Consider the following 14,490-nt stretch of genomic DNA (forward strand, 5'->3'; position numbering starts at 1 on the left):
AACAAAGGCACGAATTTACAAAGAGACAATCAAACCTATAATGGCCAAAACATCAGAAACAAGACCAGAAACATCAAACATGAAGCAACTCTTTGACATCACAGAAATGAAAATGCTCAGACGTATATCGAGAAAACATCAGACGATTAAGTGACGTAGATAACATTAACGAACGGGTATCACAGCCAAAAAAATTGATGAATGACAGACGATAGACTGGTAAAAATAGATAACATGTATATGTGTTTCACCAATATTCGAACAAGTTTAGTGCCACGTATTTCCAATACTGTAATACTGTAGATGAGGAAGCAATTCGAAGTGTAATTCGTTCAATTTAACCACCGTTATCATCGACTTGTCAATCGGTGAAACAGTAGGTTTTTTTTCGACATATGAAGTAGTTTTTTGTTGATTTTTGCATTCAAACGATCCAACATATGCAGTTTTCGCTTTTGATTGTCTCTCCTTTTTGGAGATGATCGATGAATAATATTCCATGCGCATCCCAAAATACTGAAGCCATAACGTCTCCAGCTGACTGTGCTGTGCATTTGGACGTAGTTCACCGGCTGCAGTCCACTGAGATGATCGTTTTGATTCCGGAGTGAAATGATGGATCCATGTTTTATCCATTGTCACATATCGACCCAAAATTTTTTATTTATTACGTGTAAACATGGCCAAGTACTGCTCTGAATCATCAACACGTTATTTTGATCGACTGTGAGCGGAACTCTCTTTGAAAAAAGCTTCCTCATGATGAAATGTTCATGCATAATTGTAAACAAACTTCTTTCTGATATATTTAGGTTCTCAACTATCTCACGCAATTTTAATTTACGATTAAATATAACCAATTTATGGACTTTTTTATTTTCTGGAGTGACCACCTGAATTGGACGACCAAAACGTTCACCATCATCGGTGTCTGTACGACCACCAATAACAAATGGTTCTTTCGAAGGAGCAGAGTCCGTATAACACTTTTGAAGCCATTGCTGAGCTGGTACAGTATTTTTTCCATCAAGAATCCATTGTTTTGAAAATAACAAAAATAGCTTCACTTAAATGGCTTTCACTTTTTTCTGATTAAACGAAATGTCATGAAACAGCGCCATCTGTGTTTCGGTCACACGACTTATTGAGTGATGTTATATATATATATATAACCACATTTCAAATGCGGTTGATTGTGGCGGCTCTAGACTTTAGCTCCGGACAACACCACAAACCAAATATAAAATTTAATCATTTTTCGTCAAAGTTTAGACTATCATAACAAAACAGTGAATCCATCTTCTGGAAAGTTGCACGGGTTGATTCATCGGCTGCATCCAATTTCATCATCTAGGTCCAGTTGCTTGTTGTGTAGTATTCCAAGTGTTTCAAATTGTTGACCCTCTCGACGTTCTGACCTTTTCTGTAGTGACTCGTTGAGGTATGGCAGGCGGCTGAAGACCATGAACTTTGTCATAGCAACATTCATTCAGATTCTGCGGATCCAGGAGATTATCGCACAAAGTAGCGATATCGTGAGCATAGCGAATGGTATTAATTAGTTCACCGTTGTTTTTGACCCCGAATAAAGGTTTAGTAAGAATATAGGTTAAGTAACCGTAAACATATCCGAGTTGGATGCTTCATTGGAATTGACGTTGATTCTAACGAAAACTGGTCCTCACATTTAAAAAACTCGTCTCATGTTATCCATTTATTGGAGAATGCTGTCCTTTAATTGCAATATTCTTGGTCTATTAACGTTGACTTAACTTTAAAGAAGATCCCATAATAAAAAATCGCCTCGACAGCGGGGAAGCCATGGAATATCAGCCCCTACCCGCGCTAGTCCTATTACAAAGTTTATAGCCTACCTTGTATAAATTTCGGAGTACGCTACAATCTTAATTATGAGCTTAAATGAGTTCTTTTTGCTTCGACAATGACATGAAATGAAAATATATAGAATTTAATGATTTAAATTAGTTTTGGAATTATGTTTTTCAAAATTGATTATAATAATCATTCAGTTTTTGTTTTGAACAAACTCGATATCCATATATCAAGAAATAAAAATCAAAGTATACCACGTTTTCGACCCGAATCTATTAAATCCAATACACAATGCGCACACACACCACATAGCAAAAGCAAAAGGAATACAGAAAGTTAGTTTTCAATATCGTGGGAACCATCAGCATCGCCTACTAAGTTGTTTGCACGCGGGCTTCTGGTGTTACGCACCTTACCATCTAACATCTCGCCAACGTGCAACGAGAAGAAGAAGAAAATAAATAAAGAACGAAGAAAGAGAACCGGTGAATTCGTGAGTAATGATTGAAACGAACAATGTTCGCTGCCCAGTCATTAATCTATGAATAATAGTGCAGAGAACAGAATTTATTTCGTATTTTATATTGCGAGAATCTATGGCAGATATAGTGGGAGATTTCACGCTGGGAAAATGTATTGACTGAAAGATTGATGGGGTGCGAGATGAGATAGATGAATATGCATTTCATTGCTTATTTGCTAAAGGTTAAAACATTTTTTTCTCATTACACGACAATAATGAGAATAAGATGATGGAATTTTGTTTGTGACTGACATTATAAGAACTGGAAAATATTTCAACTTAAAAGACTGTTAAAAGAGTTTTACATCGTATAAATCCCAATTATTAAACAAAATTCCCAATACCAGATGAGATTATGAAATAAAAATATTCCTAAACAAATTCCCATAAAAAGTAGTCGCTCCAAATTATAAAAAGTTATAATCTTATACGAGGGTTGTTAGTTGAGTTTTGAGATAGACAAATAAAAACAAATATTTATAATTCTTTCCATTCTGATCGAGGTACCTCCAAAACATATGTTTTGAACGCTTCAACCGTTTATTCAGGGCGTATAAAAATTGATTTACGAAAATAAGAAGAAATCGTTGGCTGCCAAACGAGGACTCACATTGTCATGATGGAGAGTGATTCGTCCTCTGCGATTGGTTCCCCTGATTTTTTCGAACACTTCCGGCAAAAAAATGCTGGTGAACCATTTAGAATTGATGGTTCTACGTTGCTCTAATGAAACGGTGGGGACGTGTGCAGTTATTACAAAAAAAAAAAAAATGCGACGATTTGCTTTCAAGTGCTTCTTGCGAAAACAACTTTTGGATTCGGTTCGTCTTGAAGTTTCGGGTTCATATGCAGAGATCTATGTGATCCATCGCCTGTCTTATAGACGTCTTTTGAAGCACAGTGTTTGAGTTTTTTAAGCATTTCTTTGTACCAATGCGCAATAGACACGAGCTTTTTAAGCGATTGTCAAGTTATGCGGTATCCAACGCGAACAAATTTTTTTGACTGTCAAATGTTCATGCAACATTGAATGTATGGAACTAATGCCCAAGTATGCCTTAATCTCATGGTATGTCACATGAGAATCTTACAATATCAGTTTGCGACAGTATCAATGTTTTCTTGCACAACAGCCGATTTTAGACGATCAAAAGTCAACTAATTGAATTTTGTTAAAAAATTTTGTTAAAAATAAATTATTTATCGATAAAGCTCAATAACAGTTCCCACCTCTAAACAGACATATTTATAACGCCTCGCCCTTTATAACAGTGTGACAATTGTCAAAAAGTAATCAATGTTTACATCGGTTATGTTTGTTTTCAACGCTTATTTTGAAACGTGATCTTTAGATAGAATTTTAAGGTGTCTGCTGCTGGAGTCTCATTAAAACTATTATGGATATGGAAGTTGAAGGTGTGAAACTATTTAATTGAAAAATTGGGGTTGATAAAGCCATAACTTATGTTATATGCGTTAAAATTTATACTTAAGTTTCGGTAAAAACTAAAATCAAAGATGTTTTTGTATGTGGGTTAAACCGAGTTATCGTTTAATTTTGTGTTTAATATAAACCTTAGTTAATCTTAATAAAGATTTTGAAAAGAAATTTTCCGCATATACTCGCCATTTTTATACAGGGTGTATTCAAATTGACTTGGGTCCCATCCAAATTTTGCAATCCGATTTTAACATATTTCCCGGCATTTTCTTGATTCAAAATTTGGTTTATATATCTAAGTTGGATGACAATAAATCTTTACATATTTTTTGAAAGTCAAAATGGAGGATCTAAAATGTTCGCTAATTTTTTTTTCATTATTGATTTCAACGAAAATTCATTTTTTGAGGTTTTTGGTTTTGCTTACCTCGATTATTTTCCGTTATTTATCCAAATAAAAAATCCAAATATATAGCAAATCATCGCACGAAAATACTCGCGATTTAATTCCATGTTTACAGCAAAATAAATATTTCAATTATCTGTAAACAACTTGAATAGCACTCGTATGACAACACGTTCTGAGTACGTTCAATATTAAAAATGTGAAACTTTACGATGACAATGTCAGATTTGACGTATCAGTGTTGCCATATCTCAAAACTTGCGTAGCGACAATCGTAGTATTTGCAAGATTCAAGATTTTTTCAGTTTTGAGTTATTGTGAGGTCGTATACGACGTCATTTTATACTTTATGGATAATTTGAGTTAGTTTTTATTAAATTTATAGTCAACTGCAGCATTTTCTTTATCTAGAACATTTCGTATTCTGTAAGCCGCAAATTAGACTAGCCTAGAATCAGTTTTTGAAGTTTATCTAGATAAAAACATCTAAAGCCCCATGCTGATATTGCGGAGAACATCGAAAGTGAATGTATCACGAATCTGAAACATCTATTTCTATCCTCGATGATGATTCCTCTATGGTAGGATACCTCTTTGTCCATGAGCAAACGGTGATGTATTTCAAACATACCTACACGTAAATGGTATTTGGATAGCTTACTTGGTATAAACAGTAGAACTCGCCAAAAAAATTTGGTCACTCACTTACCATGGCCAAAAGAAGATACTGAAGGCGTTGTATAACCTAAATCAACATGGAATCTCTTTTCTCAGACGTCGTTGTTATGGATATAATTGTCTAATGTACCAAAGATTAAACAAAACGTAAAAAAGTGAAATATAATTCTGAACAATGGTACATTGGACCACTAATTCGTGTGAAATGAATTTCTTATTCAGACTCTTGTATATGAGTGAGATTTTGAAAATCTTCTCATTTTTGGCCTCACTTGTAATATAACATGCAGAAATGTTTTCGGCATGTCCCTTATCTCAAAATCTCCATTCTCGTCCCACTTTCACGTCACCATATATTTACCTATTCACTTTTCTGTCGAATCTTCTTAATTTTACTTTGCCGTGCTCTGTTAGCGTCCATGTCTCACTTTCGTATGAGTGTAGTGGGCGAGTAAGAGTTTTGTAGATCTTTATGTTGGCGGTGCAGTTTGGAAGATTGTTCTTCAGTAGACTCAGATTATAGTAGTCCTTGAGCTCATCTTACATCCTCTCCTTTATGGATATAGAGCAGTTTTCTATCAGATTCCATGGTACCTGAAGGTTGTTACTTCCTCAAAATTTCTGTTTTCTATTGCAAAGTTTTCTCCGCTGAAGCGACCATGTACAGTGTTTTAGTTTCAATAGATATGATTCCGACCTTTCAATCTTTCTCTTCGTGCATCTCCACCAGTTTAGTTGTCACATGAGAATCTTGAAATATCAGTTTACAACAGCATCAATGTTTTCTGGCACAACAGCCGATTTTGGACGATCTCCACGAAATTTATGATGTATCGAAGTGCGACCACGATTGATTCGGAGAACCAGCAAAACACGGTGGCCCCAGATGATGCTTCATCATCAAAAGCGACCATGTACTGTGTTTTACTTTCAATGGATATGAGTCCGACCTTTCAAGCTTTCTCTAAGTCGTCGTGCAACTCCACCAGGCTAGTTTTGCTTCCTGCTTTTACACAGTATGAGTAATATTGCAAACAATAATGAAGAGCTACAAAATATTATGCAAAAAATATACGCAGCAAGTGAAGAATATGGACATCTTCCATTGCGTCTAACTATAAACGGTAAAGACATAGATCAGATAGAAACGAACAGTACATATCTCGAAACCAAAGTAAACGCGAAATACGATCAAGGATAGAAACAGCTCGAGCTGCTTTTAACAACATAAAGAAAGTTTACACCAGCAAGGATATTTCTTTACAACTATAATTAAGAATAGTCAGGTGTTACATATTTTCTGTTTTGTTCTATGATGTAGAGGCTTGGATCACCGCTGAGGCTACTTTGGAACATATCACCAACATGGAAGTTTTGCAGAGACTAGAGGAAGAGAAAGTCGTCTTTACGGTAAAAAAATGGAAACTGGAGTATTTTGGCTACATACTAAGACATGACAAAAACAATCTTTTGCAGTTGATTGTCTAAAGCATAGTAGATAGTAAGAAGGGATCAGAGAGAAGACGGCATTCATGGTTGCATAACCTACCGCTAGTGATTTGAAGTGTCATCTATTGATCTAAGAAGATGACTGGTCATGATCTTTGGGACATGATGTTGAAAACAACGAATCAGAAATTGTGTATACACTTACCAGGTGGTTGTTGTATTTTAGTGGAAGGTGCCGGATTTTTTAATCTCTTCGGAAATTTAGGAACTTGTAGAACGACAGGAGTTTTGATACTAAGATCTACAGGTTCCATTTGGACTGGAGGTCCTTCAGCCTGAAACAAAAATATTGAATAATATAAAAATTGAAATATTCATTTTTGCATAATCTGAAAAAACTGAGTTTACTTGTTTTTTCATCTAGGGACTGGATTTATCACTGTTATTTGACGGCTGTTAATTTTGAAATCAATAAATACAAATTTTTTCGAGGTGCGAATTTTTTGCCGCTGTCCTAGCGGAGAGCGGAGAGGAATTTCGATTTCAAATAAAAAATAAATGAATATTTGAAGTTATAAAAATCCTTAAAAATACCCCTAAAAACATCCATCCCCTAAATTTGGAGGGAAACCCCTAAGTTGGGAACCCTGTTGTTTACCCTGTACTGTAGATATATAAAAAAAAATGTTATTGCAATTTTTTTTTCTTCAAACGTTTATAAAATTCATTTATATATAAGGGAGCTATAGAATTTTCGCCATACCGGTCGTATAGTCCTCGACCTACCTCAACATAAGAAGATAAGAAAAAGACGAAGAAGATTGCAATTGCAAAAATTCATCAACATTCCAAACTGCCGTAAACTGACCATCGGATGCCGTCCGCGTGTATCTGTCAACTTTGCGGGCTCCTTATACTACCATGGTACTTACCAGCTGATGGACCGGCAATGGCACGTGACCCACGATCGATGTTGCCGATACCATTACAAAATCTTCATATTTTTTCTATTGGTTATTAAGTAAAGACATAAGAATACAATTTTAGTTGTATTTAAAAAAATGAAGAATCAGAATAATTTGAAAATAATACTATTTTACTTTTTTGTTAAACACATTCGATCACAAATCATCCAGATTTAGATAAGACAATGTCACTACAAGTTTTCAAAAGTGAGAAATTCATATGATAAGCACCAATAAGTACTAAATAATTTTCAAATTTATTTTTTTGCTAAATAGCATATTGTTACGAAGCCTATTATGGTCATCGATGCTATAGTTTGGCGAATGCGCCTATTTTGTACCTGTTTACATAAAAACAGTATCTAAGAAGGACTTTCTGTTTATTCGCGAAAAACTAGAAATTTCCAGTAATCGAAAAAAAAAAAATTAAACCAAAGGGTGAATTTAAATAAATTAGATAAGTGTTTAGTAATAAGTGTTAGTGAATATACTAATGATAAGTAAATATTTTACTGTAAGTGTTAGTGTATAAAGAAATTACGTAAGTGACATCGTTTGTACTTAAAACTTTTTAAATAAATAAGAACATTACAGTCTTTTTAGGGTTAAAGTTACAAAATTATCTAATTTTGAGAACCAAATATAATTGGAATGGAATTAATTATATGCTTCTGAATAAACGAATAGTCAAAAATATAATTGATGTCTTATTAATAATGTTATCCAATGTTCATTTAATAATCATACAAAAAAAGAGATAATTGAATATACCCCATCGTACTCCATGGTTCAGTAATCTCATCCAGAATTTGGTAAAATTCTTCTATTGACTTGCCAAAAATTGTCGCACTTTAATGTCAACATCTCCTTTCAGTTTAAAGTTATTTACCACGTAAGAGTTTCTCTGTAGATCTGAATAAACAGTAATCTAACGGTGCTAAATCCGGACTAAATGCTGGATGTAGTAGGAGTCCAATACCACCAAAATCTTCTTCTTAATTCGTGTAACTTACGCAGAGAGTCCGCTTTCGGTAAATCTATTTTTCATAACATGTAACAATGCGTCTAATAAAACGATTTTATTTGGTTAATTCCTATTATATAATAACATATTCTTGATAAATTTTAAATTTCAACAAACGAAGTGTGTCATCATTATTTGTATTGATCATAACATAAAGGCAACGCTGTAAGTATCGGTACTTATATCTTCAGCCGCAAAGCACACGAGTGATATGTCGTTTTTTACAAACACACGGACAGGTTTCTTTCTGTTTGGGTATAGGAGATGATTGCGGAAAATCTAGTTTTGTAATGGCATTTATTAATAGAGAGGTTGGTGGTCCAACCAAGAGATTCAGTTATTTCAAAAGAATATTGATTAAAAGAGAATGAATAGATTATATAATATTCAAATATCAATAAATATTTAAAAGTCTATTTGATTACTGAATTAATTCATTAAAAATTACGAGAAAATTTGATATATACGATATAACGATAAAGAGATATAGTTGTTAGATTCTTCGAAAAATTACGGAAGCTCACACACGCGATCCAAGCCGATAATACATAGTCAACACGAAAACAACCGGAGTTAAATATATTAATCGTTTTATTTCAAGGTGAAAATTAGTTAATGTATAAGCTATCAACATAAAATCTATCACAAACGAATAATTTTATTGATTATCGATAAAAACTATAATATAAAGAGAAACTAAGAAATTAATACATATTTTGTAAAATTATATCTTTAACTTCATTCTTTCTGACAAGTGATGTCATTCTAATAGCGGATATTCCTCCCTCTACAATGGAGAAGGGCTCTAACCCTGTCAGGCTTAAAAGAAATTAAATTTTGGACGTACTCCACTAGAATATCAACCTATTCTTCACGAAGAGTCACAAACCTCTTTAAATTATCCCACAAATTCTCTAAGAGATTCACATCGGAATATTGGATTCTCACTTGCTGCAAGGATACAATTATGGCGGTACGTGGACGAGAATTATCCTTCCAAATAAATAGCAAGGATAACAACCTCTAGACACGCTTCATCGATGTACCTCCTAGCAGTCAGAGCTCTATTATTAACGGAAATCAGATCAGTCCGGGTGTGGAAATCAATTCCACCCTAAACCATAACTGATCTTCCGAAAGGCCGTGATTCGCGTAGAGCAAATCGCCCTCTGATCGTCTCCACACTCTTTTTAGATCGACTGAATGATATATCGAAATTTATTCTTAAATAAAACATTTTTTCATTGCTCTATAGTCCAATCAGAATCCTGATCGCTTTTTTCTATGATGTCTTTCCTGGAATTAAAGACCTATCGCGGGTCGTCTTGATATAATTCCAAGCTTCCTCAGTTTCTAACGTACTATGTCTTAGCTCGCGACACAATAAGTTTCTTCTACTGCCGTTGTTGTCCTTGGTCGTCCACTGGCAGCCCTCCGATCGTAGCTACTGGTCTCCCGGAAACTCCTGACCCTAAATTATATGTGATAATTATTTCAAATAAGGAGAAAATATCAAGAAATACGTTTAAGAATTCCAACAAAAGATCCCGATCGCCCTCGAATATTCGAAACGCCAGATGCACATCCATATCGGATTTTACGATAGGTCCAATATAGACCCAGATATGGGCCAAGTATGTACAACTATGGCCCTAGCTTGGAAGCCGTTATTCACCCAGACTTGGTAGGAGTCTGGGATCATAACAATGTTTCCCAGCGTTGGTCCCAGCTGAGCCCCGTCGTTTAGTTTAGTCTAGTGAAATAAAAGAGTAAGTAGTCGATAAAGTTAAATAGCTTCCATTCAAAATAAATAGATTATTATCGTTTTAATACCAATTCAACTACTTCTCAATCCACAATTAAATTTGTATCGAATCTGTAGTGTTTTATGTGATTTGAAAAGTATAACAAGAAGGCGGAATATGTCCAGCAACTACCAAAAGAGAAGAAAAGATTTATCAACACGGGTACAGAATGAAACGAAACTAGCGACAAAGGAGAGATCACAGAAAGCGAAGAGACTCTCTAGAGGCTACTTAATAGATGCAGCTGTGTAATCAGAAGTTAATCAGGAACATTACGGACTAAAAGATAAAACCATTAGTATCGATCAGCTCTACTGTATAGAGAACCCAACTGCCGTAAACCTTCCCTAACACAATCATCGGGTGATTAAGAAGAACAACTTTATTCTAAGAAGGAGGGAGATTAGAGAACTTCAAAGATGTTCCTATGAAAACAAAAACACAACTAAAGAAAGTTAGAAGTCTATTACATGGTAAGAAAAAAGGGCCAGCCATATACTTGAACAAGAGTTTTAGGTGGTTCTCAATAGGAGAATAAGGTTTTCAGTTGATAGAACTGGTTTTATAGTATCTAGGAGTACAAAATTAAACATCTCAGTTGGCGATATTGTGTGTAAACACTTTTTTAGACGACGCCATCTGAAAGTTGTTCGCTCTGTATTCATTTACATACCGAAAGTTGCGTTTTGAGTGTTCCGTGTAGTGACAATGACAGTTCTTGGTTAGACAACTTTAACTTCTTTAAATATAACTCTAGCCACTTCAATGTTGACAGTTGACAGTTTCACTTCGATGATTTTGCATAACCTTAAAGTTATAATTTTTTGAAATTATTTGTTTTATCCGAAGTTTTGTCTAAATTAATGAAAACCAATGAATGATGATGAAAAAGAAAACATCGGCGATGAAGAGTTACTCGAATCCACGCCACAGTCAATAAATAAAATGTTTATAATGCTCTATTATTCATTTTCTTTCCTCAATGTAATTGAAAAAGTTTTGGATCTTAAGCGTCGTCTAAAAAATGTTGTGTACGCCAACAAAGTAGCACTGTCAGTCCTAGGCATACACATAACTCTTGTTTCAGTCGTTTTCCAAAATTTGTAGTTGTGAGAGCGTTTCTCAAGACTTGGTTTGTTTGAACAAGCACGTTATTTTTGTTGTTACATTCAAAAATTTTCATGGCACACTTTATATATGCGTTCATTTGAAGTTAACAAAAAAAAAACTATATAAACTGTATTTATGGACATCAAAAGATATTAAAGAAACCGTTCTAATCAACATCGTTAAGTAAATAGTCGTTACCTTAGTTGCAAAGTATTACCTCTGCTAAGTACTGGTATCGCATTTCATTTCAACACGACTACATAATTTATGCGAGGTTGGTTAATTTGTAGCGGATTTTTTCCAATAAACATTTTCAATGAACGCTAAAATTTCCTGCCCACGTTTTTACTTTGAAATAGTTGTGGTCAAAATAGTAAAAAAATTGGCCAATGGAACATAATAAGAAAAAAAATAGTGTAATTAGATATTTTAACGACGACATTCAAGTGTTTGAAGAAATTAATTTGTTATCGAACTCCAGATTCGTGGGTAAATCGTCCTCTACACACTTTGAAAGCATTTAAATCAAATATAATCGCTAGTAAGTTTTTCTTGTATCTTTTTAACGTTTCTTTTTATATATATTACATTTTAGAAATGCATAAGCTCCTTTTTGTTCAAATCTGTTCTACCTACTCGTTTTTTCTTTAGTAACTCTCTGTGTACCCTCATCTCGCACGGTGCAAAGGGTATTTTTGATTCCAGTAGCACCGTGCGAGTACATGCTCGTGGTACGTGCTAGTGGCAAGTTAAGAGAAGTGGGAACTTTTTGGCGCCCAATTTATTGGAAAAAGTCGTCGTCGTCGTCTTTAGAGTAAGAAGAATAAATATATTTAACTTGAATATTGGTTACACCCTTATTAGCGCCAAAATTTTAAAAATAGCCAATACATAATCAGCTAATAGCTTTGGGTACACCCAGAACAGTTCCAGGAGTTGTACTGAATTAATCCAGACACATTTATAAAAATTACGTGACGTTCTAAGAGACCATCGTGACATAAAGATTAGTGTGATTCCGTTAGGGCTGTCTGCGTATGGTCATGTAACTTGAAAATGTGTTTTGCGTATGCGCCAACTCAATACGCAGGCTGTCTGAAGCGCCAAAACACCGACCGATCGGATACTTGTGGAGCTGCACGCTGCATGTGACTATCACACGAGCTGCACGATGCCAGTCGCATATGTGTGTAAGCTCCACGTGATCAATACAGGCTGTTCTTCGAGCTGCATGCTAGTAGCAAGAAAAATCGCGCCGTGCGAGATACATAAGTGTATAACTCGCCTAAATTGTTCCTAATTGAAATACTTCTTATTCCAATTATTTTAGAGTTTGTCCCGTATTTTCTAATTCTTGTAATCTTCTGTTGGTTGGCTTTTCCTTGAATGCTTTTTTCGTCAGCCGATCCTCGCCTATTCTATCGATGTCCCATCGGTCTAATATCGGAACTCCGTTTTCTGTCCAAGAGGATTACTCCGACTATTGATCTAAGGGTTTCCATCAAGTTGTTTTATCCCGCTTGTATCCTTTTTTTCTTTTTATTATTGGAATGTCATTTATAAGTGTGTTGTTGAGCTGCATTCTTGCACGGTTTAGTGAGTTAAGTTTATTGACTATTTATAACGTTTTTGAGTTTAACCATGTCGAAAGATTGGGTTAGGTCAACAAATCATACTCTGTAACTTCTTTTTTTATTTTATTTAAATAAGATAAGTGAAAAAATTAAAAAATAGCTCATAGTTAGAGGGTAATCAAGAACAAACACAAAAGTATCACTAATCCTTCACGGTGTTTATGTGTAGACTTTGACGAGTTTCTTCTGACACATGACATTTTAAAAGTCAAATGTCTTAATAATTATGTTAATAGCTATGTACGCAGGTGTGATTTCTAATCAATTTAGAAACCGGTGGCATGCGCACTTCCAAAATTATTGATTGCCAGTCTTGGATTTTAAATAATTGATTACGTATGCGTTGTATCAACATCCGCAATGGGTTCGTAATCAAACAAAGCGATCTTAGATTGGTTATCAACTGATTCGGAATCGATTCTGAATTGATCCGTGAAAAAAGGTTATATACAAGATGGCGTACGTAATTTTATAAATTTTTTCAAATCAATTGAATTTGAATAGGCTACACTACAGACAGCTGATTGTTCGAATAAAAAAATTCGTTTCAAATTAATGATTGGCGGAAGTAAAAATTATATTGATGTGAGTTTTCCATTTGTAATTATAGTTTATATATTAAGTAGGAGAGCGTTAATATTTCAGAAGCAGCAATGTTAAAATAAACTTTTTGACAGCTTAAATACCATTACACGGTATAAGAAATGTAATTATCATTATTATCAGGGTTATTATAATTTACCATAGACTGTAATTAAGATGTAAACTCAATGATGTCGACGGAATGTGTTATTAATGTTGTTTATTTTTATTTAAATTTTCCTCACATCAACTCTCTTAATTGCAGTCGAACTTTATTACTATAAAACAGATTTATTCAACGTGAACCACTAGAGGGCGTTGATAAAATGAAAGAATCAATAGGTATAGAGGCGTTAAAAGATGTAAGAACCATGCGGAGAGCAGACTGCTTGTCTGATCTTGAACTAGTCAGAGCAAAATTAAAAATTAGTATAAGAGAATGAAAAAGAAACAATTGGAAAGACTTTCTCAAAAATCCAAGTATTTATGGCAAATCAAGATGTAGACGATGTATGGAAATCATACTAAGAAAGAATGCAGTGCAATAACAATAAAGATGAATGGATGGATAACTGCAGCACCAAAAGCCAAAATAATAGAAAGAAAATATACGAAAAATCAACTGTTAAAGGCTTACTAGAGAAATATGGCAGAAAAAATGGAGATGTGAAATGAAGTGCCTGACAAGACAAGCGACTATTCACGAACGAATTTAAAGAAAGCAGACAACGCTATACAAAATAACCTAAAAATTGATAGGTAATAGAAATTTGCCGCAAAGGATGAAAATAAAAAACAAATCAGGAGAAGTATGTACGAGTTAAAAAGACATAAAACAAAGATGATAAGAATTATTTTCTTAATTATATAAACAACCAAATATCGATCCAGTTTACCTAGAAATCATCGAAAACAAACAGGGAACACTAAAGATCGTGGAAGAAGCAATAATGATGGCAGAAATAACTCTGGAAAAAAGGAAAAGCAAAAGGCAATGACCGTACTCGTATTTCAGCAGATCTAATACAAGCATATATATC

The 14,490-nt window shown here is 34.3% G+C and overlaps 1 protein-coding gene across 1 annotated transcript in view; it reads right to left on the reverse strand.

Annotated features, from left to right (window-relative positions):
* The window catches only part of LOC130443238 (Krueppel-like factor 12), a 213,589-nt gene that overhangs the window by 92,302 nt on the left and 106,797 nt on the right, over positions 1 to 14,490 (reverse strand). Inside the window, exon 4 of the mRNA XM_056777769.1 lies at positions 6,536 to 6,665. Coding sequence (XP_056633747.1) covers positions 6,536 to 6,665 — 130 coding nt within the window. The remainder of the gene's footprint in view (positions 1 to 6,535; positions 6,666 to 14,490) is intronic.

The sequence above is a fragment of the Diorhabda sublineata genome, chromosome 4 (assembly GCF_026230105.1).
Source record: "Diorhabda sublineata isolate icDioSubl1.1 chromosome 4, icDioSubl1.1, whole genome shotgun sequence".
Lineage (NCBI taxonomy): Eukaryota > Metazoa > Arthropoda > Insecta > Coleoptera > Chrysomelidae > Diorhabda > Diorhabda sublineata.